At 45.2% G+C, this 27905-nt stretch overlaps 1 protein-coding gene across 1 annotated transcript; it reads right to left on the bottom strand.

Annotated features, from left to right (window-relative positions):
- Positions 1-429: 429 nt before the first annotated feature.
- Positions 430-18817, bottom strand: LOC149328216 (uncharacterized). The gene is made up of 9 exons (XM_089558938.1): positions 18784-18817; positions 14830-14876; positions 13858-13905; positions 13689-13724; positions 13414-13516; positions 7325-7479; positions 6362-6415; positions 2293-2328; positions 430-486 (listed from the first exon to the last, which is right to left on the bottom strand). The coding sequence occupies exons 1-9, from the start codon at positions 18815-18817 to the stop codon at positions 430-432; spliced, it is 570 nt and encodes a 189-aa protein (XP_089415064.1).
- Between the last annotated feature and the right edge of the window lie 9088 nt (positions 18818-27905).

The raw sequence follows: 27905 nt of genomic DNA, 5'->3' as shown, positions 1-27905 counted from the left end.
AAATCTATGCGAGGTGCTCTGCGCACTTCCGCTGTCTAAGCCTGCGCGAAAGCAACAGAAGACGCAACAGAAGCGGGCTTCAAAAAATGTGACGTAACTGCCTTTTCTAAGTTATTTCGCTCCTCCATGGTGCAAAATTGATGAATGAATGAATGAATGAATGAATGAATGAATGAATGAATGAATGAATGAATGAATGAATGAATGAATGAATGAGTGCTCAGTCGCGAGTGTCTCACTGTGTTTCATTTGGGTGCCACAGAATTTAGGTCCATTAGCAGTGCATGGCCAGGTTAATTAGAAACAATTAAAAATAAAAAAGAGCCGACAACTTAAATTTTCTATGACTTACTACTTTTTATACTCTTTGCACTTTTGTACTCTACTAGCTAGTTTCGTACTTTCTCCACTCCAAGATCTTGAAAGTAATTAGGCGTGGTAGTATTCCACGAACGGCAGAAGTGGCATGATGCTGGAGTGAATGCACTAAAAAAACCGTTATCACTGGTAGGCTCAACTATTTGTATTCGTGAATCGGCGCATCCAGTGAATTTTACTTTAAAACAGTGGCTTCGGATAACTTACACGTGAACCAACGCTTGTGCTACGTTTTTTGTGCAAGTTCAGTGTAGGTAGAAAAACACCTTTATGTAATTTAATGAACAGTGTGTGGAGGTAGCCATGAAGGAACAAGCGCATTCCATTTCTAGAAATTGCCCACACTGTAGGATGCCAGGGATTCTGGATATAATGACGCTGGCAAAAAGACAATGTTTTTTTAATCCGATATTAAACCGCTAAAAGAACTTAATGTACCGCCAACAGTCCTGAATAAAACCAAAGCGCAGTTTTTAAGGTGCCGTGGTAAATGGTGCATGTAGGCTCCACATAGGGCCATCTGCATATGCCAAGCTCTTTAAGGGATGCCTGGTGGTTTTATGTCAGGGCTGAAGGCTGGCCTGACCTTGGACGCCAGCCTTGAGCCAAGCAGCCTGGCATGTGCTCACGGTGCGATGATTTTCCGAGCTTCTTTTGCCGATTTAGTCGGCTGCCGACGAGGAGCCACTTAACAGCCCATGGTCGGCAGTCGGCCGGCGCCGCCTGGGATGTCGCAATAACGTCCGTTAACCGTGTGTTTTATTGAAAAGTATCGTAAGATCCTTTCAGCTGGCAACATTTCTCCGCGGATACTGAAGCAGACAACTGTCTCAGCGAAAAAAAGAGTATTTTTCATCACACTGTTTTTTTTTTTTCGCTGAGACAGTTGTCTGCTTCAGTATGGACTTGCCCGGCTACAGCTTCCGTGAGACGGCGTTTACTAAGAAAGGTTGGCCTGCGATGGGACGTTGCAGACGACTATACCAAGTGGACTCTAGATAATCGCTATATCACGAACTTTTGCCGCTTTTTAAGCGAGGCTTGTTTGCACTCCTTTTTATAACTTTCTTTCCTTTTTCATTATGCCTGACGGCAAACAGCTCGAATAAAAAAAAAGAGTATTTCTCTCTTCCAATCTCCCATATGCAGTGACGTCTACATAAAGTGGAACGGTAGACGAGAAGTAGTCCTACGCCATCGCTAGCAACGACAACAGCGTTCGCGGCTTTTTGTAAAATGCAACCTTATTCTATACCACCCAGAAAAAGGTAGTTAAAAATTTCTCTTCCAGAAGTTATCTTGGATTAACTTCAGATTTCGGGAGGTACATTAGTTTATTAGTTATCGCTATCATAAGGAAGTGTCATCTTCATGTCGCCGGTCAAAAGACTAATTTAGCGGTAATGTTTTTCATGCCAGTGGAATAATCTGAAGTAATCGTCACGAAACACCGTATCAGGACCTTTTTTATAAAAGAAGCAGCCGAAACTTGAGCGTCCCCGTTTATCCGTGTCCAACATTCTTGGACCACATTTTTTAGTATTGGAATATTGTAATGTGCTGTTTTCTAATTATTGAAGGCAATAGTTCATTCTTCGAATGTTAGCAAAATCTTTCTTTCAAGGTTTTTCCATCGCTTGCATTGAGCAGTCGAGATCGCCATAGAACATAGAAAGACAATGGGGAAGATTTCTGACGACAGCAAAAACATTAATGGCAAAACAGTTGCCAGTGTGCTGACGGGAGAGTTGAATATATATTGAGTGTTATAGTAATATCTTACAATATATATAAAAATTGCGCTCATAAGATATTTCCCGCTAAAAAATGCTTTTCTCCAGAATATCTGGGTATGATAGCAACAAATTTGCTTGGTTTGTAGCATATAACATGTATAGCAAGACTATTACTTACCTTTAGTTTATTAACCAAGTCAGAGAAGGTTCTCCGCTGCAAGTAATGCGTGTCATTTATGACTAGCGGTCACGATATTCCCGTCCAGCTGGCTTTTTAGTGCGAGCATCGATGTATCTGAAACTGACTCCGCATTTTGAGCGAAACGTTTTATTTACCTTGCTGTCTAAGCCAGGTTAACGTTATTAATAAGTTAGTATTGAAAGGGTCAATGCAAATAGGAACGGCAAGCTCTGTCTGTCCATATACATGGTGGCAGGTGGCGACGAACTTTCACATGTTAATCTTGGATATAACAAACTTTCGTTCTTACCTCGGATATAACGAACTCTTGTGTGTGGACCTCAGATGTAACGTACTTAGTGCGTTGATCTCGGATATAACCAACCTAATTGTACCACCTCGGATATAACGAACGTTTGGCTTCTAACGCATTCAAACGATTCACCGAGGGTCGCCTAGGATGTTTTTTTCGCAATATTCACTTCAAGATGCCCTGCAGATGCGCTTTGCAACCTTGTCGCCACAGGCGACGGATACCTATACTTTGTCCCTCGCTATACTCGCTATACCATCTATACTTTGTCCTTTAGAAGTACAGAAAGGTGGGCAAGTTGGTTATTACTATCCATGGTAAAACAGCGCGAAAAAAAACACGAACACGGAACAAACACGAGCTCAGCGCTCGTGTTGTCGTGTTTGTTCCGTCCTCGTGTTTTTTTTCGCGCTGTTTTACCATGGATACTTTGTCCCTCACGGAGGCTAACGAAAAGGGTTTAGCTTAGGACAACGCCGTGAGCTGTGGAAAGAAAAATGATTGGTGTAAGGTTAGGAGACCGGAAGCGCGCAGAGTGGGTGAGAAAATTAACGCGGGCTAATGATATCCCAGTGGAAATCAAGAGGAAGAAATGGGCTTGGGGCAGGGCACGTAATGCGAAAGCAAGAAAGCGCTGGTTCTTAAGGAGTAACGGAGTGGATTCCAAGAGAAGGCAAGCGTAGCAGGGGGCGGCAGAAAGTTAGGTGGGCGGAGGAGATTATGAAATTTGCGGGGATACGGTGGCCGCAGCTGGCAAAGGGACAGGGTTAATTGGAGAGACATGGGAGAGGCATTTGTCCTGCAGTGGGCGTAGTCCGGCTGATGATGATGATAAAGATGATGATATCTAGAGACAACTTTTTAAGCTGTTCTGGTGCAGAAGGAGAGATCGCTTATTTTTACAACGACACACGCCGGCCTAGTAGTAGTCCCTGGCGTATCGAATCAGTGCGTTGCCATGGAAACCACTCCGAAGACAGTTACTATGGACGGAGGATGGTCTGACGTGAGCGGAGTAATCCGTAACCGGCAAGTGATTACCGCCAGAGCCGTACGGAAGGCGACTACCGTGCAACAAGGAGGGTAGAGTGAGAGCGGAGGATTGTAGCACGGTGTATCTGTGGTAACTGCTGCTAAACGCGCCGCTAGAAGGGGGGAGCATCGGCGGCACTGCGCGCCTGTTATAGGGCTACGGTCTGGAGAGGAGAGCCAGTCAAAAAGCAAGTACGAGTGTAAAATCAAAACAGCTCTCTAGAACAAATGAAGCAGGAGACGTGCTTACTCATGCAGAGTGTGCTCACATGTTCAATGTTGCATTTCAATCAGTGTTCACTAATGAATATGATGCCCCCTTTTGTGTGCCAAACACTTTTATTTATAATGTTATGTCACCTGTTGAATTTAACGCATCGGGAATTCTGTCACTAATCGATAAAATGAAACTTTCATCTTCGGCCGGTTTCGATAATGTCAACGCCAAGTTTCTTAAGAATACGAAACTCACCAGTGCCAGTTACTTATGTTTGCTATTCCAGCAGTCACTCTCTTCTGGCCAACTTCCTCGTGACTGGAAAAATGGGAAGGTCATTCCAGTCTTCAAATCCGGTAACACAAATTCTCCATTAAATTATCGCCCCATTTCTTTAACAAGCGTGCCTTGCAAGCTAATGGAACACGTCATATTCTCCCATGTCATTGCCTTCTTGGATTCGAACAATTTTTTTCATCCTGCGCAGCACGGGTTCCGGAAAGGCTTTTCTTGCGACACTCAACTAGCCCTTTTTATTCATGACTTGCATGCCAACCTAGATCTTAACCTGCAAACTGACGCTATATTTCTTGATTTTAAAAAAGCCTTCGATAAAGTTCCCCACAAACGCCTGTTGTACAAGTTATCTAACCTTAATATCGATCCTAATGTTGTTGCATGGATTAAAGAATTCCTAACTAACCGCACTCAGTCCGTCTTTGTAAATGAACACACTTCCAGCTTCCTTCCTGTAACATCTGGCGTCCCTCAAGGTTCCGTACTAGGTCCCCTTTTGTTTTTAATATACATAAATGATTTGCCCTCGCATGTTTCTTGTAAAATTCGCATGTTTGCTGACGATTGCGTTATTTATGAAGCAGTTAATAACAATTCTGATCAATTATCTCTCCAAAACATCCTTAACAAGATTCGGGATTGGTGTAAAATTTGGCTAATGGAGCTTAACCCTCACAAATGCAACGTACTCTCTTTTCATCGCCGCCGTAACCCGCTCGTGCCCTTCTATCACATAGACTCCGTTCCCGTGCTGCCAGTAGAATCATACAAATACTTAGGCGTAACCTTGTGCGCTGACCTCTCCTGGAAAACGCATATAACTAACATCATTTCTTCAGCTAACAAATCCCTTGGTTTTCTAAAACGTCATCTACACGATGCGCCCATGCATGTTAGGTTATTAGCTTACGAAACACTTGTGAAATCGAAATCAGAATACGCATCACCCATTTGGCATCCACATCAAGCTTATCTAACCAACGCATTAGGAATTTTGCAAAACCGCGCAGTCAGATTTATTCATTCTTCATATCATTACAGCATGAGTGTTACATATCTGAAATCGCTTTCAGGAATACAGCCACTCGAGCTGCGCCGCCGCACAGCCAGTCTTTTATTATTTCACAAGTTCTTTTACAGCCATCTACGAACTGCACCCTACATGGTCCCTCCGGCACGCATATCTCACCGCACTCTCCATCAACTCCAGATCAGCCGTCCACGTGCACGCACAGTCACCTTCGCAGCTTCATTTTTTTCACGCACCGCCGCGGACTGGAATGGCCTTCCCGCTGACATTGCAACAATAACCTGTCCCGCGAACTTCGCACGCAGAGCTAACACCTTTTTGTCATCATCATAACGCATGATTACTTTGTCGCACCAAACGTTGTACCCACCCCTTATGTAATGCCCCTGAAAAGGGGTCTTTAAGGAAATAAAATTGATTGATTGATTGATTGATATGAAGTCCCTTTCATAGTTACTACCTCGATATATCGCTAAATATAAATGCATTGTCAGCTGTCACTGAATCTCGGGATACACAGTGGTAATCATCCTGTCACTTTTTTTTCTGAATTTTTTAAAGTTATTTTTGCGCCGAAATTGTTCCAAGGAAGTCCTTTGAGATTTTTATGGGCGTTATTTAAGGCTCAGGAATCAACCACACACAATGCTTTTTATTCACAAAATTCAATAGCTTCTAGACTGTGGTACTTTATACTGCACCATTGCAATCGTTTCTGTTCATTTTATATCAAATGTATTTAATTATACTTACATGAATCTTGCTCTAAATATTTAAGCAGAACTGGTGGCAGCTTCCATGCAATGCGGTAAATGTAAATGTGCTTTTTCTCACAAGCAAAAATTTTTAAGAGCAGTGCTAAACACTTATCGAAGCCGCAAGAAACAACTGAATTCTGTATTTAGATACTGTATATGGTTCAAAGGAGGAACAATCTTCAAGTGGCAGTTACTTCCGCTTTTTCAGAGCTCACAATTCTGCATTTCGTTGTAGCGACGCTTATGTTATGAGTATTTGCCATTTCGATATAGAAAACCACTCTTAACTGCTTTTTAGCCGCCGACTGCGACATGTTAAAAATGAAAACTTGTTACAAGAGATAAAACAAGTGTTGAATATTATGGTTCTAGCAACTGTTCCTAAGTGTATACAGACGGCAATAACTGGCCGTACTTACTGTGAAAGATTGTCCTTCCGTACACAGCTGCTCGATTTCATGGTACTGGGAGTACTTGAAAATAAGAAAAACATACACGCATTCAGGTCATGTTCAGGTCAACGAAGGTGAATAAAAAAAAAAACAAGATGTTGTACACGGCAATCAAAAGTGGAGATTTTCCAAGCTTGTGTTAATTAACAAGCTATTTAGTCAGATAAGAAATGTTGTTCAGCGTCTACTAGCACGCTCTCACCGCCATCTCATCGGTGATATCAACAATGAGCATCCGCATCGACCTTTAAGAATCAGGGTGAAAGCACATTAGTCGTGCATAGTTTGCTAACTGAGCGCCAGAAAAACGGAAGTGTAAAATTCATCATCCGTAGCCTGCGAAAATACGAGGGACACTTCAGCTGCGCCTCAAGGATATGGCGCGACAGTTTCAATGGCTCCCTTCAGCGGTCTCGCATTCTGTTCATATCACTTCGGAGACACGAACCCTTAACGACGGAGGCCCTAGCTTTACAAGCTCAGGCCTTTAACTTTACGCAGGCCTAGGGTGCCTCGATACTCTATTCCAGTGAACCTGCTTACGCAGTTATATGCAAGTCAGTACTAGAATGCGAAAGCCAAGTGGACGAAATTGCGGATGTGATAACAACCGCAGTCGTCATTTTCTAGTTTATATATGCCGGGATGAAATTCTGATTTCATTTTATTTGTGAGACCTGCAAAAATGTTCACAGGATACCTATTGACCATAGTGTTGACAACGTGATAACAAGAAACTGTTGGTGCATTCTTCGCAAGTGACATCAGTTCCGGTCTGGTGACGCCACTACGCTGCAGTTAATTGGAATAACGCGGTCTGTGGACGGCACTTCATTTAATGGGCGGCATTTATTACCGACAGCACATGTTTGTCCCGATAAGGCTTTTATGCTACCGCTTTAAAAACAGAACTTCCTTTTCTGCACTTACTTGGCTCAGTTCGTTGACGTCGGGAGCGTTAAATGTAACGGATTTCCCACACGTAACCTGGACCATGCCCAGATAGTCCTCGCACGTCAAGTTGTAGAGGTACTTTGGCAGAGGCTTTCCCGTGGAGCACCATCGCACGATGAAATCAGTCCTAGCTGCATGAAATCAGATTGTTTCAAGTTAACAAGTTCGACTGGGAAGAAAACTGCGGCAAGCATGCCCTTAACGGCATAATGAGCGGGTTTCCTTTGACGCACTCACCCCCGGCACCGTGAGTGCGCCTCCTCGTGTCCCCTAGTGACCCAGATGACCGGAAATGGGATCCTGTTCAAAGCTTTCCGCCTCCATAGACACACGCAATACCGCCTTTGAATTAGGGCCACCTAGGGCTACATGACTAATGATGGCAGACTTTCTACACTGCTGCTACCCCTTCGACGTCTACAGTCCCCCCGCCCCCTTCAGTTCAAACACTGGAGCACAACGTCATCCACTCAGCTGTGAAAGCATTCATCGGTGAACGTAAAAATTCCGTCAAGGCAGCTTGAAAGACTCGAAACACCTCTATTATTTCCAAAGTCCCCACGAGGACAAAACGCGGAGATAAGAACCGATTTCTTGAAGTAACGACCTTCAGTTTGGAAGAGAAAGTTTTATATAAGCAGCAATGTGGCCTGCATACTTGCTGGTCCTCTACAATGGTCGCTTTATCGCTTGGTCATCTGTCCCATCCCGCGGGCAGCAAGTCTAACTAGGGCGAGAGTGACCACCGCCGACAGCATCCCACTCCTCGTCGACTGGAACCAACTGGGCCGCTAACTTTGCCGCATGCACAGAGGTGGGGGACGTCAAAGGAGGAAAATAATATAATCACACGTCGTAGCGATCGATCAAGCTGAAGCGATGACGACGACCAATGTGTGCACGTCAACGGAGGAAAATAATAGAATCAGACGTCGTAACCATCGATCAAGCTGAAGCGATGACGACGACCAATGTGTGAAAGCCAATGAACTGCATTTTACCGAAGAGAACTGACTCGTTATGCAAAGATGCTAGCCTCAACGTAGCGAAGGAGGCTTTGAGTCCACAACCGCGCAGATCAAATGCAGCATGAAACTAAACGTAGGCGTCATTACAAATATAGAAACCAATGCGGTAGGGCGACTGCTCAATACTCATATGTGACCATCTTTTTGCCATCAGAATAACATCATTGTGGACTAACGGCTGGCCTGCCGCTACATACTTCCCGATCACCTATCCCCACTGTTCAAGCTACCGCGGTCAGCGCAATTTTATTTTGTTTTTCCGGGCGAATTACGATGGAGGCGAAATTCTAGAGGCCCATGTGCTGTGCGATGTCAGTGCACGTTAAAGATCCCCAGGTGGTCGAAATTTCCGGAGCCCTCCACTACGCCGTCCTTCCTCATAGTTTGAGTCGCTTCGGGATGTTAAACCCTATAAACCGAACTAAAATCAAAACAATCTTTATTTGCATGGCTTTCCTAGTGTGCAGTGAAGCCATCAAGCTCCTTCTAGCTTACTTTACTAACGTTTTCCCATTATGTCAGGAAAGTAGCTTCAAGCCGCACGTCCCTTTGCCCAACCAACTTCTGTCTACAAGTTAAGTTTAGCCTCGCTAGGCGAAGCTACCCGCATTCTCATCTGTTGCTTTCACGACACAGGCCGGCAGACCTCCTTCGGCCTCGAAAAGTAACTGAACCTCTATAGTCCTTCATAATTTGCGAGATTTATTGGGCTTGCCTCAGTATCCGCGCTGCAGACACCATTCCAATACTTTAGCCTTTTGTGTGGGCCTGCTCACTTATTCCCCATCTCCTCATTCCCTCCTACTACATGAATGCCATGGGAGAATGAGCTGACTTGAGCGTAAACAAATATTGCTTTCCGGGCGGTGGCGGTCTGCCAGCACAGGTGAAAGCCGTGCTTCGGTGCTTCACTAGACTTTCTTTCAGTAATTTGTTTTCTTTGCACTCTTTCAGGCAGCCAGATATGTGCTTTTCATTTCAAATTCATTTATTTCAGCGCATTTAGAGCGCATCAGGGGGAAAAAAGACGAAAGCTGCCGTAAAGCACATTTTTTCACAGTTTTCAACACTTACCTCTACATACTTCTGCTCCAGGAGACTGCGCACCGGGCAACCCTCCCCAGCTACACATCTACACATTCAGATACCACTAACACACCCAGGGCGTCCACACTTGTCCACCGCAGCCTCACCTAGAAAACTCACCACATCACGTCTGAGACGCCCTGCGTGATCACTGAACTTATACATCACACACATTCCCTTCCTTCTATATTTATAGCAAACATATACCACCCCCCGTCCCAGCCGATCGCCTCGCTAGAATCACTTCTGCGAGACCTACATCATCTAGCAGGGAAACATCCCCTACTCATCGGCGGGGACTTCAACAGTCAGCATACTGACTGGGGATACACAACCACGACACATCGAGGTCGCAGGCTCTGGCTGCTCCTGCAGAACCTCCAACTCACTGTGCACAACACGTTTCAGACGCCTACGCGGATCGGCAACAGTGTCAGCATGGACACCAGTCCGGACCTGACGCTGAGCCGCTGTATCCGCGGCGTTACCGGGAACAGAACACAACATACACTGGGCAGTGATCATTACATTATACAAATCACTGTCCCGTACAAACCACCCCCGTCACGCAAATACAACACACAAACTCATTAACTGGTATGCCTTTCGCGCTGTACGCACCGCCCTCCCAGACATTCCCATCGCGGACATCGACGCATGGGTGCAATCACTCAGGCATGACGTTCACCAAAACACGCGACACATTTAAACTACAACCGAAACCCCTACACTCGACACACGCCTAGCCCACCTCTGGGAAGCTTATCACAGCCTCCTGGAACGCTGGAAAGGCAACAAACTTAACAGGACACTTAAAAAGCGGCTGGCCGCGCTGCAGACACAAATCCAACAACACTCTGAGGAGCTCTGCCGGTCCAAGTGGGGACAGATATGTGACGGCATCGAAGGAAACCTGTGCAGCAAACGCGCATGGCAACTCCTCCGACACCTCATTGACCCCACACGCACCAAATCAGCAACACAGCACCACGTTACACGCCTCACACATGAACACATTGACGATCCCGACACCCTCCTAGACACACTTCAAACCATGTACTCCTCTCCAGGTGCACCCACACCTCTACCCCACTACACAGGACAAGCAAATCCCACACTCGACACCGATATCACGGAGACGGAAGTCAGAGCGGCCCTCGTGATTCTCCGCGCCAACTCCGCATCAGGTCCAGACCAAATCACAAACTCCATGCTCCGTAATCTGGACGACCGATCGATCACCCAGATTACGAAATACTTCAACCAGTGCTGGAGGGAGGGTAGCCTCCCGCAGTCGTGGCGCCACGCGAAGGTAATATTCATACCCAAACCCAACAAGCCACTTACCATTCAAACCCTTCGCCCGATTTCGCTAACCTCATGCCTCGGGAAGCTCCTCGAGCATGTTGTGTTAGCGAGACTCACAAGTCACATGGCGGACAACAATCTTTACCCGCATAGCATGGTGGGATTCCGCCCCCATCTATCCGCACAGGACGCCATGCTGCAACTCACACACGACCTTTTTGACCCGCTTTTTCCAGGTCACACCAAGGCAGTCTTAGCTTTGGATCTTTCCAAAGCTTTTGATCGCATTGAACATCAGGCGATCATGACTGCCCTATCCCCATTGAATGTGGGTGTGCGCACGTATGCCTACATTCGAGCATTTCTCACTGACCACACGGCTGAGATACACTTCGGACCTTTGTCTTCCCCCTCCTACACGCTTCAGATTATCGGAACCCTTCAAGGGTCCGTCCTTTCCCCCTTTCTCTTTAACATTACCCTCATCCCCCTCGCCCGAAAATTGGCAACTATTCCCCATCTGAAGCACACTCTTTATGCCGACAATATCACCCTGTGGACCACCTACGGCAGTGACGGCGACATAGAGAACACCTTACAGGAAGCAGCCACCCTCACCCAAAATTACGCACGGAGCATCGGACTGTCTTGCTCCCAAGATAAGTCCGAACTGCTTCTCATCCGCCCTAAGAACAACCGCTGTCCCCGCTCCCCCATTGCCATTGAACTGAATGGTGCACCGGTACCTTAGGTTGGCACCCTCCGTGTATTGGGCCTGCACATCCAGAACGATGGAAAAAACACCACCACTCTGAAGAAACTCAAGCAGGTTGTAGGCGCGATATCGCACCTCATCCGCAGGGTTTCGGGACATCATAGAGGCATGAAGGAGCGTGACCTGTGTCGCCTCATTCATGCCTTTGTCCTCAGCCGTGTGCTGTACACTACCCCGTACTAACAACTATCCAAACATGATATAAACGCTTTGGATGCTTTGATTCGCAAGGCATTCAAAGTAGCACTTCATCTTCCTCTCAACACACCCACTGACAAATTACTATGCTTGGGCCTCCACAACACGATCGGGGAACTGGTGGAGGCCCACCGACAGGCCCAATACATCAAGCTCACAAAAACCTCCACAGGTCGGTATATCCTGGACTCCCTCGGAATCAGAATACCTGCCAACGACAAACCCTCCTCGCCATCCCACGATCCCTTCACCGGGAGCTCCTCATCAGGCCGCTCCCGAGGAACATGCACCCGTCCACCATGAGCAGCGCCACAGAGCCCGTGCGCAGGCACTCCATCGAGCGTACGGCTCCGAGCCGGACACCGTATGGGTGGACGCTGCCTGCACGGGTGATGAAGCGACAGCAGCTGTCGCGGACTCCTCTTTATCTGCCCTCATCACACTACCTCTCCCTCCCAACACCTCCCCAGAGGCTGCAGAGGAAGCCGCCATTGCACTCGCAATCACCCGCACAGAAGCCCGGTACATTTTCAGTGATTCAAAAACTACGATTCTAAATTTTGCTCGAGGCCGAATCCATGTCCCTGCTTTTGGTATACTGGACTCGCCCGATGCACCCCCGCCCCGCCAAGTGGAGCTGATATGGGTGCCTGCGCACTCCGGGAATCCCGGAAACGAGGCCGCCAACCTTTTAGCCCGAGGTTCTTTAAACCGGGCTCACGTGGCCTCGGATGCGGGGTTCACGAAGGAGCGCATGCACTCATTCAGTGAGCTGACCCAGGTATACAGAGCCTCACGCCAGCTCTACCCTCCGCCCCACCCCTCCCTAGATAACAGACACGCAACACTCTGGCGCAGATTACAGACACACACTCTCCCCGCGCCCCTTACCCTAGCCCACTATCATCCCTCCTTCCCTACTCCGGCATGCGCCCTATGCCCAGAACCCTTCGCTTCTTCCCTCCACATCCTTTACCTCTGCCCGGCGGACCCTCCCCCGCGGGACTTAGAGAACCTGAAGACCTGAGAGGACTGGGAGACCCTGCTGCGCTCGGAGGACCCGGCCGTGCAGACCATCGCCACCAGCCGGGCTGCCAGCGTTATGGACCTCAGGAACATAAACACTTGAGTGGAGTGGGGTCGTGTGGGGACCCTGGGGCGTGCTACGAATTCCTGTTGTAATAAAGTTTTCTCTCTCTCTCCTCTATTTGTAGTGTGTTTTATTTTGATGATATAGGTTCTGTAGCCTTAATTCCACTTATTCTTTTTTGTCTAATAGCAATTGCAGTAGTGTGATTCGCAATTTGTTCGTACGGTGGCATTCGGAGTGCTTAGCAAGTATTTTGTTGCGATAACAGCTCCCTGGTTAGAAAAACATTGTCGGTGTTCCAAATGCCTCTTTTGCCTGTTACATGCGATTCGTAGCCTCGCGTTCTTTTCTGCACTGAATATTTAGGGTATGAAGAAATGATCTAAGGGCGGCGGGTCATTAGTATAAATGACGTTATATAGAGACTGTCACGTGGAATACTTTGGAGAGTACTGCAATATTTGACTCCGCCAGTCGATGTAGCCTTTAGCTGAACGGCTAAGCATAGCCTTCCGGCAAATGTACTACACACAAGATATATAGGTATTAATTCGTAAATATATCTGCCTAATGTACGTACACAAGCTCTGGTTTCGCTCCTCTTCAGGAAGTGTAGATGCCAGGGCATCGTTTAACTGATACGTCAGAGCTAGTACCTTGTACTCTGCCTCGAAGTTGGTGCACTGAAAAAAAAAAAGAATTACTGAGGATAAATTTCTTATTTTACCCAGGTCGTACTTGTTCGAAATAAATGTTCGTAACCTGTGAATAAAGTTCCATTATCTGCGTGCAAAGATTCAATTTTCGTTGCATTATTAGCGTACAAAATTCAATGCCTTTTTTCAAAGAACTTACGTTTATCAGTTCGCGCACTTTCTCTGTGTCATTCTCCTGAAACGACAAGACAAGTATGCGAAAAAAATTAAACACATTTTAAATACCTCCGGGCTGACCCGGCCTCTTGCGGTGTGAATTACGGAGAAAAACTTATCAGAATTAGCGATAAAGAAACAGAATCACTTACGTTGAATGGGGTACAAATATCGATGGGTTGGTTCTCGTAACAATGTGTCTGGCAGAAAAAACGCAGTTCGTTAGGTTGGAGAGCACATTTGCATCCTGTATATGGGTAAAGCCAATGTTCCGAAAATGGAACATGCAAAAGAAGACGACAAGCCACGGTGGCTCAGTGGTTAAGGCACTCGGCTACTGAGCTCCTGTAGCCGTGTTCGAATCCGGCCGCGCCGGCAGCATTTCGACGCAAGCGAAACTGAAAATGCGCCCGCGTGCTGTGCGAAGTCAGCGCACGTTAAAGATACCCAGGTGATCAAAATTATTGCGGAGACCTCCACTATGGCACCTCTTTCTCTCCTTTCATTCCCACTTTCCTCCCTTCCTTTACGGCGCGATTCAGGTGTCCACCGAAATATTTGAGACACATACTGCGTCATTTCCTTTCCCCCCCCAAAAAAACAATTTAATTTAAAAAAGGAGACGCTTAGTCTTTGGAATAATGGCTATATTTTTTCATGCTTATTTTAGAAAGCATAAGTGAATTTTTGAATATAAATTGGTTTAGGTTTGGTTTGGTTTATGGGGTTTAACGTCCCAAAGCGACTAAGGCTATGAGAGACGCCGTAGTGGAGGGCTCCGGAAATTTCGACCACCTGGGGTTCTTTAACGTGCACTGACATCGCACAGTACACGGGCCTCTAGAATTTCTCCTCCAAAGAAATTCAACCGCCGCGACCGGGATCGAACCCGCGTCTTTCGGGTCAGCAGCCGAGCAAATTGCTGTCTTTGAAATATAGTCATAGTCATATTGCGGCGTTTCAAATGTTCAGTACTGCGGGTTAATATTTTGTGCTCATTATTAATAGTCAGTGGAAGACAGAATGCTAGATCCCAAGTTTAAAAGCCAGTAGATTGGCCATTTCTTGCGCAGTAAGGAAGAGTTTCAGGCTTTTGCGTAAATTAAATACGTAAATGGTCATACCGCGTTGGTCGTAAGGAAATCTGGCGTAGTAATGGTAAGGCGAGGAGCTGAAAGAAAAGGAACCGTAGGCATATATTATAATCTCATAGAAGTTTCTAGGAAACGCGTGCGGAATTCGTGTCAGGCGGTATCAGCCGATACACATCGGCAACGACGTAAGCAGAAGGAATAGTCAGCTTTCAGTTCAGAAAAGTTTAGAGCTGAGCCATTTTGTAGATGGGCAAGCACAACATAAACAACCGGAAGCTATCATTTTGCTCTAGCTCATCGGAGTTTTAGTAGAACTTGGTGCTAGGCTGTTTGGTCACTTTTTCTTTGAATTGAATCTAGCGCTATTAGGAAGACCACAGATAGAGGACGACGCAACAAAAAAGAACGCTTTGTTATCTCGAAAGAAGAACGACTACAAAGAACAGCTTTCTTGTTTGCTGTGTCGTCCTCTTTCTGTGGTCTTCCTAATAGCGCCAGCTTCAATTTCATAAGAGTTACCACTGTGCGTGGAATGCCAAATGACGTTATGCTACCAAAAGCCTGTAGACGATCCCTGATGAGACGGAAGTAAAGATCTACAAACACTCCTCTTAAAGAACCATAGACACTAACTTTAACTGAATATTTTCTTCTTTCAAATGATGCGTTAGCCATTAAAATGCATATTTTACCACGTGGTATTCAGCTACAAGCACTAAAAATTTATACTTTATTTTCTTCTCTATGCTTTTTTTTTGGTTCCGGTTTCATCAACCGGCCAATGGCTGTGACGCGTAGTAGGTCACATCAGACAGAAAAGGAAACACAAAATACTGTTTTGATACGTAGTTCTAATTCACTACAACACTTAAACTAACCTGCATCAAGAGCTGGAATGACAATAAACGACTTATGAGTAGGTATGTTGCTGTTTATTTTTTTCATATCTCACGTGACCTACACACCAACTGTCACACTATCGTTCAGCTGATGAAAACGAAACAGAAACAGCATCAAGTAGTTACAATTTCGCGGTCGTAGGTGGCTGCCACGGGCTGATCATGTACACTACCGTCTAACGCGTCATTTGAAAGAAGAAAGCACCCAAGCAAAAATTTGGTGTCTCTGCTCCTTTAAGAAGCACAAGAAGGTTTTGTTTGCTAGGGAATTGAAGTAGACCTCAGTTATAGTCACCATACCTCAATTGACTCAGGAGCATGGCAACAAGGCGAGAGTTCGCGCACGCGCATAACGGCAGAGCGTCGTCTGCTACGCTGTTCCGAGCACGAGGACACACGCCCTGCCACAATATCAGTTCGCAAGATCCCGCCAAACCGTAGAGCGCATGCACAAGATTAATATGTGAGACTGCATGAGACGTGATTCCTTTCTCTCTCTCTTTTTTTTTTTGCCTATTACGGCAGGCCAGCCTGACGATTTGCCTGGATCGCGATAAACGGGCTTCCAACCGATGACTTTTTATACCGTCGAGACACTGCAAGGCTGATTAAAGAGCTGGTTGGAACCCAGTCCACCGCGATCCAGGCAATGGTTTCAATGTGCTGCTATATTTCTTTCCTTTTATTTTTTCTTATCAGAACTTTGCATCGCCAGGCTGGCCTCCCGTCATAGGCAAAAAAACAAGAGAGAGAAAGAAATCATGTCTCGTGCAGTATCACATATTAATCATGCGCATGCGCTCAACGACTTGGCGGGGTCTTGCGAACTGATGTTGTGGCAGGGCGTGTGTCCTCGTGCTCGGAACAGCGTAGCAGACGACGCTCTGCCTTCGTGCGCCTGCGCGAACTCTCGCCTTGTTGCACGCTTATCGCCGTTATAAGGCGGTGATTAGCAGTTCGGTCGACGCTCGCGCTATATTATTAAAAATCAGGGCGACTGTACAATAGTTGGTCTACACTCTGAAGGTAATTTTGGTGGCACCGAGCCTTGACGGGTCGCAGAGGGCAAATAGAACTTTGTGTACCACGCTCCAATTCAAAAAGAGACCATGCACTCTCACCGAAAACGGAGCTCTTTTAATCCAGAGAAGACCAAGAAAAGAAAGACTGGTACCGCCATCACCGGCAGATTTTGCAAGCAAAATATACTTAGTCGACATCAATTTTTGCGCGATGATCCCGGAACCAACCGTTGCAACGGCACTCGCAGCATCGTTTGGATGAGCGAATGTCAATGGAGGGCTCCGGAATAATGTCGAATTATAGTAGGCTACAACTTAAAAAGACAGAAGTTGCTAACACTGGGCCGCTGTGTTCTGCATTACTTCGGTGGCCAATCGCAGCTGTAAACGAAATCAGCTTTTTATTGTTTGACTATATGAAACAATGCACGTATCAGAATTCTGGAGCTCATAATTTCTTGCTTGTGATAAGCTTCTTGTTTACGTACGGTTACGTTTTGTGAGCTTGGGACTGTTTTTATGTGTACAGTGATGACGAAAAGGGTGCTTGTCTGCATATACCTGGCATACCTAAAGGTTACATTACATACCTCGTGATCCACTTTTATGGAGAAAGATACTTCTGATTTTTGTGAGCATTTGTGTGCACACTATTAGTTTTTTGGCTTGCTGCCTCATGTAGTCTAACATTTTTAGTCCCCTTGTACAAATTAGGTGCACTGCAAATTCACAAAGCTTGGAGTGTAGTCTCCGTAGCTTAGATTGTTTCATTTAAGGCTAATTGAGCAGATAGAATGCTTTGTATTCAACTGAAAAAGCAAATATATTTCACAAAATCGTCAGCTTGGTACTCCAAGCTGACCTCCAATGTTTTGGCGACAGATTTTGGCCCTATAACTGATGTCATTTTTTTAACGTCAAAAAGCGACTTGCGGGACGTTGTAGTGCAGGGCTGTGGATAATTTCGACCAATCTGAGTTCTTTTTATCATGCACTGACTTTGCTACACAGGCACGCAAGGTGCCTGTGTAGCCTCCACAGCCGGGATCAAACCTTGGGTTGCCTGGCTTAGTAGTCGAGCGCCCTAACCACTGATTGCTTAGAACCCATGCGCCCTTACATCACATCTGTCTTCAAATGATTTGAAGATGCCTACGGTGACAATTTCATAAATCTGGATTTTAAAAATCTTGTTTCCAATTTTTTAGCAGTTTCCATACCTAGAAAACGTTCGCAATTTGTGTTTTCTCTCCGCTGGAATGGTAAGGACTGTTTTGAATAGAAGTTTGTTTTATGGGGTTTAACGTCCCAAAGCAACTCGGGCTATGAGACACGCCATAGTGAAGGGCTCCGGAAACTTCTACCACCTGGGGTTCTTTAACGTGCACTGACATCGCACAGCATGCGATAAATGGCGCCTAAATCCAGTCACTTTCTGAAAAGTTCTATGATTTAGTACAAATAGCACGTCATTGAAGGTTTTGATTCCTAGTTGGAGCTAATTTTTTCCAAGCAGAAACTGCTTTAGCATGCACGTTTTTCTCCACAAAGTGCATTTTTTAGTTACATGACTACTATTTAATACTTTGTATTGTGCTCTATTATATTCACAGGCCACTCGAAATCAAGTGGGGACCTCTCCAGAGTAGTTGTCCGCCATTCCTCGTTTTGCGTGGATTATGCCTGCACCTTGGCTTTGTCACAGTGGTGGGGTACAGGACTAGGTAATAAAGATACATAACAATAATGGTGGTCTTGCCCAGTGCTTTGTTATATTGACACAACATCATTACATTCAGCGTAGAACTCCCGGAACCTCCCTCCACAACCCACAAAGATATTGTATGAATATCTCTTCAGCGTCCTTTAAATATCTCAGAGCGACCATATGTGGCCAAAATATGGGCATTATATAAACGTCCACTGTCATCAAACTGAAGCTCATATGGATATTCTGTGGCCATAATATGAACTTGTTCGATTATTATATGGACATCTGATACTTTATACATTATATTATATGGATATTCCCTACACATTACTTTTTTGGCTGGGTAACGTGCCTGACAGTAGATCTGAGACCCTGTACTCGGCCATCAAGGACATTATTTTGCGCCTCGGCCTAGACTTTCACTGTGTACGTGGCCACTGCTTTGATGGGGCGGTGAATACGTCCGGTCGTTTTTCGGGTGTGCAAAAAAGACTTAGTGACTGTGAGCCATGGTCATTAGTAATCACTGTTTAGATCTGGTACTGCAAGAGGCTAGCAGGAGTTTAAAGATAATTGGAGACGCCCTTAGCACTGTTAAGGACGTTTCCAACGCAGTCTTCGACTCCAAGAAGGGCAAAAGTTTACTAAGCGCTAAAATATAATACTTCCTACAGGACACGAGTCAGCTGTGGAGAGTAGATCAAGGCCAAATAACTACCGCCGCTTTGCCCGACGCGATGGACAGTTAGAGTCAAGTCGATGCAAAGATTCGTTGAGAATTGCGCCAGAGTCCAAGAGACACTCAAGGAGCTCTTGCAAACACCAGGTTAAGTGACCGAAAGCGGCAAGGCTATTTTTAGAGATTATGATCGGCTTTTGGAGAAATTTAAAAACTTGTTATGTACCCACATCGCCGTAGCCTTCTTTGGGCATTGTGAAGAACTAGCAAGGGCTCTCCAGAGCTCAACATATTGCGCCGCAGGTGCAAAAAAGGCAGCAGTGGCTCTCTGCGAGGCGATCTCCCAGTTGTGCTTTGAAACTGCGTTTGAGAAGCTGTGGCAGCACACGAGCACAGCAGCAGCGCGCCTAGGCTTGAAGGAACCACGTATGTCAAGGCCGACAAAACCTCCTGCGAGGTATGAGACGAGTGATAGACCTGTCCAGCCAGTTGGACGTTAAGGCCGCGTTGCGCAAGGAGTATTGCGCTGCTGCCAACCGAATAACAGTGAAACAAAACATGCGTTTTGAGCAGCCGGGCATGGAGTAGCTCGTAAAACTAGAAGACATCTTAACCAACGCCACTGGAGGTAGTCGGTATACAGCAGAACTAGAGGCAGCTTTGGGAGTGCAAGCAGTTCATTTTGACTTGCGCAGACTCTCGGCGCAGTTTACGCTATTACCAACTATTCTAAACGGTGCTGATTCCACTACAACTCTGGGCATTTTGGAGATCCTACAAAGGGAATCGCAAAACATGCGCCAGTTGATGAATCAGGTGGAGACGTATGTTCAGCTTCTGTTTTCCATACCAGCGTCTGTCGCTTCTGGGGGACGCGCTTTTAGTGCTCTGCGCAGAATAAAAACAGATTTGCGCAACCGAACGACTCAAAAGAGGCTATCGCTTCTTTTGATTTTGCATACGCATAAAGAAAGAATGGCGCTCCTAAGTTTAGACGACGTCATCAGGGAGTTTGTTGTGAACAGACAGCGGAGCGAGCAGCAACCTTTGGTCCCGCCTAGGCACCTAGAAAGAGCAGCACTGTCCGAAATGTCTCCTGCTTGAGTGGTATTATTGGTAACTGTACTGCAGCACGTTTGCTTGTATTGTGGTATTTAATTGTTTTATGTTATGGTTTTGGTCATGCGCGAATTGCCTGAATATCTAAGTTTAATGGTCATGTCAATAAATATGTGCGCACTGAAAATTCATTTTCTAGTTTTTTTCTTGGTAATGCTTGCATAATCACTTTATCACTTTCATCACTTTATTTTCTTTAAAGACCCCTTGCGGGGTGTTACATAAGGGGTGGGTTTTTAAGAAGTACAGGTGTTCAATGCAGTCATGAATGTTCCAGGGCAGGTGATAGCAGCGATATCGTGCACCATCGTGCACCATAATATGCACCATCTAGCAATCAAAGAAACAATGCGTAAGCAAAACAATTTTTTCACGCAGTTAATTATTCTCTCTCGAGCCAAACTTACATTGTAATATCTGCTGAAAAACCTGTAGTAAGTACATACACAAAAAAAAAGTACGGAACGCGCGCGCTAGACCAGCTGTTAAGGCTGACAAGGGATGATTTTGCCCAGTGTTGGTACCTATCGGATGAGAGCACGCACTAATAGCACTAATGAACCGTCTTACGTACAAGTTAAGTCCGATATAAAATTGAAAGCCTGCAAGGATAGTGATCCGCAGATTGCGATATCGAAACCAAAAGCCAACAGTGTTCAGTTTCATTTTTTCTTGCGCTTGCGCTGGAAGGTCACAGCTAACAGCCAGTTTCGAATCAATTATACATTTTGCACAAATCAAAATTTGCGGCGTTGTATGATATAGTTAATTTAGGTTGTCTACATTGTCCTGAAAATATTTATTTGTATTTAAATGTGCCCACGCCAACAATGCAGGTAAGATGTATGATAGCGATAGCTGCATCGCGGGCGGCATCAACAATCGCACACTTTTCGTACTATTCGTGTGTTGCCAGTTGTACCACTTCTTCAGTGCTTCACATTTTCGTGTTTGTGTGTTGTCAGTCTATGAGAAGAAGCACCTTTGCAGAAGGAAATCTACGTGCCTACAGAACAAGGATAACTTAGTGCAACCCGGTGAACGCCACTTTTGCAGCGTGTGCGTGTGAAGACATGGTCCGTGTGTGTGCGTGCGTCCTCAAATGTCACCGCGCAGTCACGAAAGATTCGGGATTCCTTGTTAACGCCTTACGTAACATTAAAGCCGCAGAAGTGTATAACCGCAATAACGGACAAATTTTCTTAAATGAAACCGGCCGGAGTTACTCCTTTAAACCTGGTATTTCAACACTTGCATCTGCGGGCAAGTAAACGCAGCAGGTTACAGGGTTGCAACTGACGTTAACCGATCTAATTTCGTTCCGTGTGTGTCTTCTGCCGTGACCGTGTCACTCACTCGGTCGCCAGTGAGCTTTCCACGCCTTATTTCTCTTGCAGCGGGCTTTAGCAAAGACAGCATGTTTGTGGCGATCGATGTATGCGTTCCCTTCTGTCCGTAATCAAATGGAAAATGCTATGGTTAGTTCTTTCGGTGGTATGTATGAAAAGCGTTCGCGGTTAACTGTGGTGACTTGTGCAAGCTGGCGGACCATATCCAAAAAGGCGGTACCTGTAGCCAGCAGTTTACGCCAAAACTGGTGCAAACACCCACCAGTTTCTGCATCTCACCAGTCTTCTTTTTTGTATATACAGGTGGTCACCATCTGCAAGCTGGTGTGGTTCATGGTATGTTAGGTAGCGCAGAACGGGACGAGGGACAGAGAAAGACGAACACAGCACAGCACAACATAGCGCCTGTGTTGTGTTCGCTTTTCTCTGTCCCTTGTCCCTTTCTGCGCCACCTCACATACCATGAACCACAGTTGCCGATTCGCCCAATTTTCTACCCTTGTGAATGCTGGTATAGCATGCAAGTATGAAATTATTTTTCCAGGTCCTAATAACCGCCACCCAGGAATGAAAAGTGCATGTAACCCTAGCATTGCATTAAATGGTCTGCTTTAAAATACAGCACTGCCTGCATTGTTGAGCAATGCTGGTGTCGTTTCTCGTTTGTGTGTGTGTGTGTGTGTGCGTGCGCGCGTGTACGTGTACGTGTGCGTGTGCGTGTGCGTGTGTGTGTGTGTGTGTGTGTGCGTGTGTGTGTGTGTGTGTGTGTGTGTGTGTGTGTGTGTGTGTGTGTGTGTGTGTGTGTGTGTGCCTGTTCTCTGTGTTCTTGTTTTGCAGGCATTCGAGGAGCACCAATAGCCATGGGAAGAACATTCCAGAGAAAGTTTTCTGCTAACTGATGTCGACCCACAGCTTGACTGTGCTTTCCTGTAAAATAATGTATTGAGGGACATGCTTTTGTACCACACACCAAAATATCTCCCCTAGATAAATAGATAACTGTTGGCAGAGCCTTTGTATCAAGCCTGTGGCGAGTGCCACCTCGCCTAGGGAGCTAAAGTGGTGAATTGTTTTACTTTTCTACTGCCCCTTCCTTATTTGTAAGCTTTGAATCCGCGTCTGTTTTTTTTTCTCATTCAAGGCTACTTTTTTTGTATTCTGCGCTATATACCTTCAATTTTTTGTGATGTCTGTGCAGTTTTTTGATTATGTTTGTTGGAGTCTGATGGCGCGTTAGCCATTGTGTGCTATTGTAAGAATTCTTTGCAGGTTACCCGCTATCTCCTCTATGTTCACAAATTGTCCTCCCTACCTTGACTATCATTATGCCCCTTCTAATTCTATCACTGTGTTTTTTCCTATCTGCTTTTTTGTCTGCTATTTGCCATAATATTTGTGCTTAGAAGTTTCAGATGAAAAGCGCGTATAAAAGTAGGACAGGAATTATCTTTGTAGTGCAACAGGGTATTCAGCTTGAAATTGCAACTGAAGCAATCTTTTTCTGGTTGAGCAAATCTTATGGTTTGTCATTCACGTTTGTTACTTCCCAGATTGAAAATAATCTATTAGTCAACAAAGCGGCGCAGTGGTTATGGCGCTTAGCTGCTGACCCCAAAAACACGAATTCAATCCTGGCTGCAGCGGTCGCATTTCAATGGCGGCGAAATTCTAGATGCCTGTGTACTGTGCAATGCCATTGCACGTTAAAGAACTCCAGGTGATCAAAATTGTCCAGAGCCCTCCTCTGTGGTGTCCCTCAAAGCCTGAGTTGTTTTAGATACGTCAAACCCTGTAAAACCAGACCATAACACTGTTGAATTTGGTTTGGCTGGTTGGTTGTCATCTATCAGTACTGCCATATTTTTATATTTAGTAATACCTCCAAAGTGACAATGGAGAACATCTTCCTGACCTACGTACTGTGTTGTCATACGTCACGATGGCGACTATAGGCCCAATATTTAAAATGTGTTTGTGGAAAATCACAGGGTCGCGTTGTAAGCTGCCAGTCTTGCAGTGGCGTGTTTTGAAAAACTTAATGTTGGAAGCCCCAGTTATCCCCTGAAATCCCTGCAGCCACATACGTTGTCACAAAACATGGTAAGCTTCTGATCACTCACGATAAATGAAATTCTGAGATAGTATTTAAGATTTCTACAAAGCCAGCAGCGCCAATGTATCAGTATTAAAGTGTTTTTCAAAGCTTCATATCTCCTCCATGGTTGGTAATCTGTTCATACTTTTCTGCCACTATATATGTGTGTGTGTGTAACCTCCCACTACCAGTAACGTTTCACGAGTAAGTATTTGCTTAAATGCCTCGTGCCACGGCGGCCAGTTTGCTCACAATCTTGTGGGCTGGTTGGGTTAACATCGCAAGGTCGCGTGACTCGGCTGGCTCATCTGCCATCTAGGTTGCTTCTCTGGGGATTATTCGTAGCTTTTTCGCTCATGGCCAACGACACCAATAACCATGCTGGTTTTTCTGCGACACTGGTTCCTTAATGGTTTCGCATTAACAAATCGTAGTTCAAGCATCCACGGCATGTGGTGACGGACTGACCACATTAATCAGATTGCTAGCGTTAAGGGTATTCTTTTACTTTGCGTTCAACAGTTTTGTCAGCGCACACAGCTACGCTATGTTGTGGTCCGCCGGAGCGTAGTCCTCCGAGGATAAATCTGGCCAGCAATGCATCAATGATGCGTTGCCACAAATCTCCATGCGTCTGATCACGTGTGTTTTCAAGAGTTTCATCTGTAGTCCATATGCCCATGCAGCGACTAAAGTAGCGTAGCACGCGTGGCACAGAATGTATCAGCTGCACTGTCCGCTCTCTGACGCTGCCTGTGTGTGGTAGCAGCACAAAAAAGGGAGCAGTGGACTGGGAAACCGAAGCGCATCCCATTTCCAACCTGAACAGCAAGGTGTTCAAACTTCTGAAATCACTGCTCTTTGTTTCTTTTTTAATTTTATTTCTAGACATTTGCTATGAGGCATCATGAGAAAGGTAGAGAAAATTAGAAAAAAAGAGTGTAATACAAGCCTCGCTTAAGAAGTGGCAAAAGTTCTCGACGAAACGATTATCATGTGTCCACTTGCAGTAGTTTCCTGCAACGTCCCATTGCAGACCTACCTTCCTTCGGAAGCATCACTCACGGAGGCTGTAGGCATGGGGAGCAGGTTCGCTTTCAACAATTTCCCTTTGTAACGCTTCTTTTTCGACTTTGGATACTGCCCTTTCGGTGAGCGCAAAGGCCCTTGTAGGCCGTCAGCCTACGGTCACAAAGCTGCCTTTTTATTTCTTTGTCAGTCGACATGCTCTTTCCGGGCGGTCTCACGAGGGCTTAGACGCGCTTCGATCTCCACGCTTAGTGGAAGCACGACCTCTTCATATTCGGGGGATTAATGGCACCTCCTTGTTTGCTATAACTGAGTGATGCGGCCATAAGGTGTTTGTTGTATCTTAAACATATTGCCATTGATCAAGACATACTTTGACGATGGCACCGCACTTGTTCATACCAAGCTAGTGTTTGGTGTGTCTCTGCCAGGTATAAGTGAGCTCTACTGTATTGCACGTGCATGAAGCCACAAACGCAACCAGATGCTTTTAAAACAGGCTAGGGCCTGCTGCATGATACGTGCTCTCTATACAAAGCATACCAACAATGCTGTTGTGGTTTTGTAGATGCCTGCTTAGCTTACTGTGCTCTGTTTCGATTTGCAGACATGAAGACCAATATTACAAAGACAAGGTAAAACGTGCCTGAGGAAGAACCTTCCAAAGCAATGTAGTGCTGCTAACACAGGCAGAATCTTACTTTCATTTATTTGCATGTGCAAAGTTATGTTCATGAGAATCTACCTGGATCTGCCAAGAGAACTAGCCCGAGCAGCTGGCCTGAAATGACAAGCATTGTTAAAGATACCGCAACAGCCATTGCATTTTAGCTGGCAGAAAAAGATCAGTTTCAAATATTTTTACTTGCAGTTAACAGCACATTGCAAGTTGCACTTCTTTTTTCCTATCCATGCCCTTTCCCATTTTGTGCCTAGAGAAGAAAGGCTACCGAAAGTGCTGTCAGGCTTTGTTTTTGTGCATTGCCATCTACAGAAGCGCACACAACTTCCGATGCCTGTGGCATCTCTGTTTATTTTAAAGTGAAACTCCTTTGCTCTCTATTATTTTTCAGGCCATTACCGAAAAGCCAATGCGTACAAGGTTCCAGAGGAAGAAACCTTCAATACCACGTCTCCCAGCCTTTGATAACTCCATTGCTCCATGCTTATAACCTGGAAAATTGGATGTGCGGTGACCTCAGTGCATTGTGTTTTTTCACAAAGTGGATGGGAATTAGTTTTGATGTAATTGCTTGAATTACAGGGATCTTAATAGTGAGGAAAATGAGCATCACCCTGCAAATAAAACATTCATTTGGTGAACTCGTTTCGTAAACAATATAATTCTTTCCACAGAAATGACAACAGGCTTGCTGAAAACAGAAGGAAGGAGGGAATAACGGTTAGCTGCATATTGGTCTCTAAGAGTTGTTACTGATGCTGAGAAGGCACTGGGTTCTCTTTGTTCGTTTTGACTTGATAGTCATTGAGCAGAAACCATTTGTGTGCGATGGTTGACCAGTTTAAAAAAAGCTCTTGGTTACATTCCCATTTCTGTCGTGGTACCAACTTAACACCTGACCACGTACAACAGTCGAACGCAGCTTGTGGCCTATGTACTTTTGCGGTGTGCACTCAGTAGTAAAAGTACTAGAATCATGATAGTTGGTCACTCAAAACCAAGCACCAAGAAAGGATTATGCCTGTCGTGCAAGGGCCAGTGGTCTTTCCAGCTATCTTAGACAAGCCAGGCACTCCACGAAAAAGGGGTGGATAGGGGATGGGAGGATACTGAATGGTCGTCCTGCATTCCACAAGACAATGAATGAAATAGGCATATGTTTCAGGGCAGTTATAGCATTCAGGAGATTTTGTATATTTCCGGAAGAAAGTCTGTGCCGGCGCTTGAAGGACGTTGCATGTCAATTTGTCAAATAAATTTGTGACTTGGAGAATTGTAAAAAAATAAGCAGCTGGTGCTCACCTCAAATAAAGGAGAGGCATTGGTTCAGAACCACTATGCTCGGTTTAAAATACAAACGGCAGAAAATGACGAGTTTATTTTTGATGCAAAATGGGCTGAATCTGACTCCATCCTATCATTCAGAAATCGAAGCAGGACCTTTGTAACTGAAGTGATGGTCATTGCGAGAGGATGGGCGAGATAACACGAAAGAGAATAATGTGTAATTAAGCTGGATATTGTGTGGTTGCTCTGATAAATGTGCCACTAGATTATTTCATTTATGAGATAATCTTTAGTGTTTTTCTCTTACCGCAGGAACAACAAGGGTGAATATCGCAAGCGTTAAAATAATTTGTCTTTTGGTGCGTGTGATTCACGTATCAATCTTTATATTGATTCTGTCGCTGTATAGCCGCATATATTTTCAAATGCTTGCTTATGTCATTTTATGTGATTCCACCAGGTTACATTCTTGCTTTGTCCACTAGTTGGGGCTTTATGAACTCTTGGGGCTCTGCGAAATCTGTTCTGACAGTATTGTGTGACGAATTCATGATATCATGTTTGCCGCTGTTCAATGGTTTATGGGCATTTTTATGGCTTTGCTGAAGAGTACACTATGATTAATTGTGATTGGTCAGACGTGACTGACCTCACTTCGTCATGTGCGAAGCATTCCTGACTATGTCGAAACTATGTTTGTTGCTGTGTGCATTTCGCTTGCATTCGGATATGTGCCATTCCGTTTTGAGGCTCTTTTAAGAGCAGGCAACATTTGGCTGTATGCGATGTATCGTGAGAATGTTTTAGTTTAGTTTTCTGATACCAAATACTGTTCTGCACAACTGTAATTCATCATGCGTGGACTTTGATTCATGATAATTATACCGGCCTTGATTTATCTTTGGGGAGGAAATTCTTTTATTATGATGTGAAACATTTGAGAAAATTTGCCTGCCCAATTTTTCTGTACAGCTCTCTGCTCTATTGAACCTGTTGACCCTGTACTTCCCTGTTGACCCTGTCCTGTGTGTACCTATAGATGCTGTGCTCTCTACCTTGTTGCCCAAGGCAATGCAAAGTTTTCCAGATTTACTCATCTTAGTCTCCCACTGGTTTTTCTTTTCTTTTTTGGTTTTGCCAGAGTGAGGTCCTTACACGTGTCAGGTCTTCAAGCCTCACAAAATGCCTGTAAAACTGATTTAGAGTTGCTGCTATTCTGTTTTGAATGTAGGTG

This window comes from Amblyomma mixtum, chromosome 9 (genome assembly GCF_055824585.1).
Source record: "Amblyomma mixtum isolate Tamu chromosome 9, ASM5582458v1, whole genome shotgun sequence".
Classification (NCBI taxonomy): domain Eukaryota; kingdom Metazoa; phylum Arthropoda; class Arachnida; order Ixodida; family Ixodidae; genus Amblyomma; species Amblyomma mixtum.
Note: the sequence above shows the minus strand (reverse complement) of the source record. Positions and strands in the feature narration are given on the sequence as shown.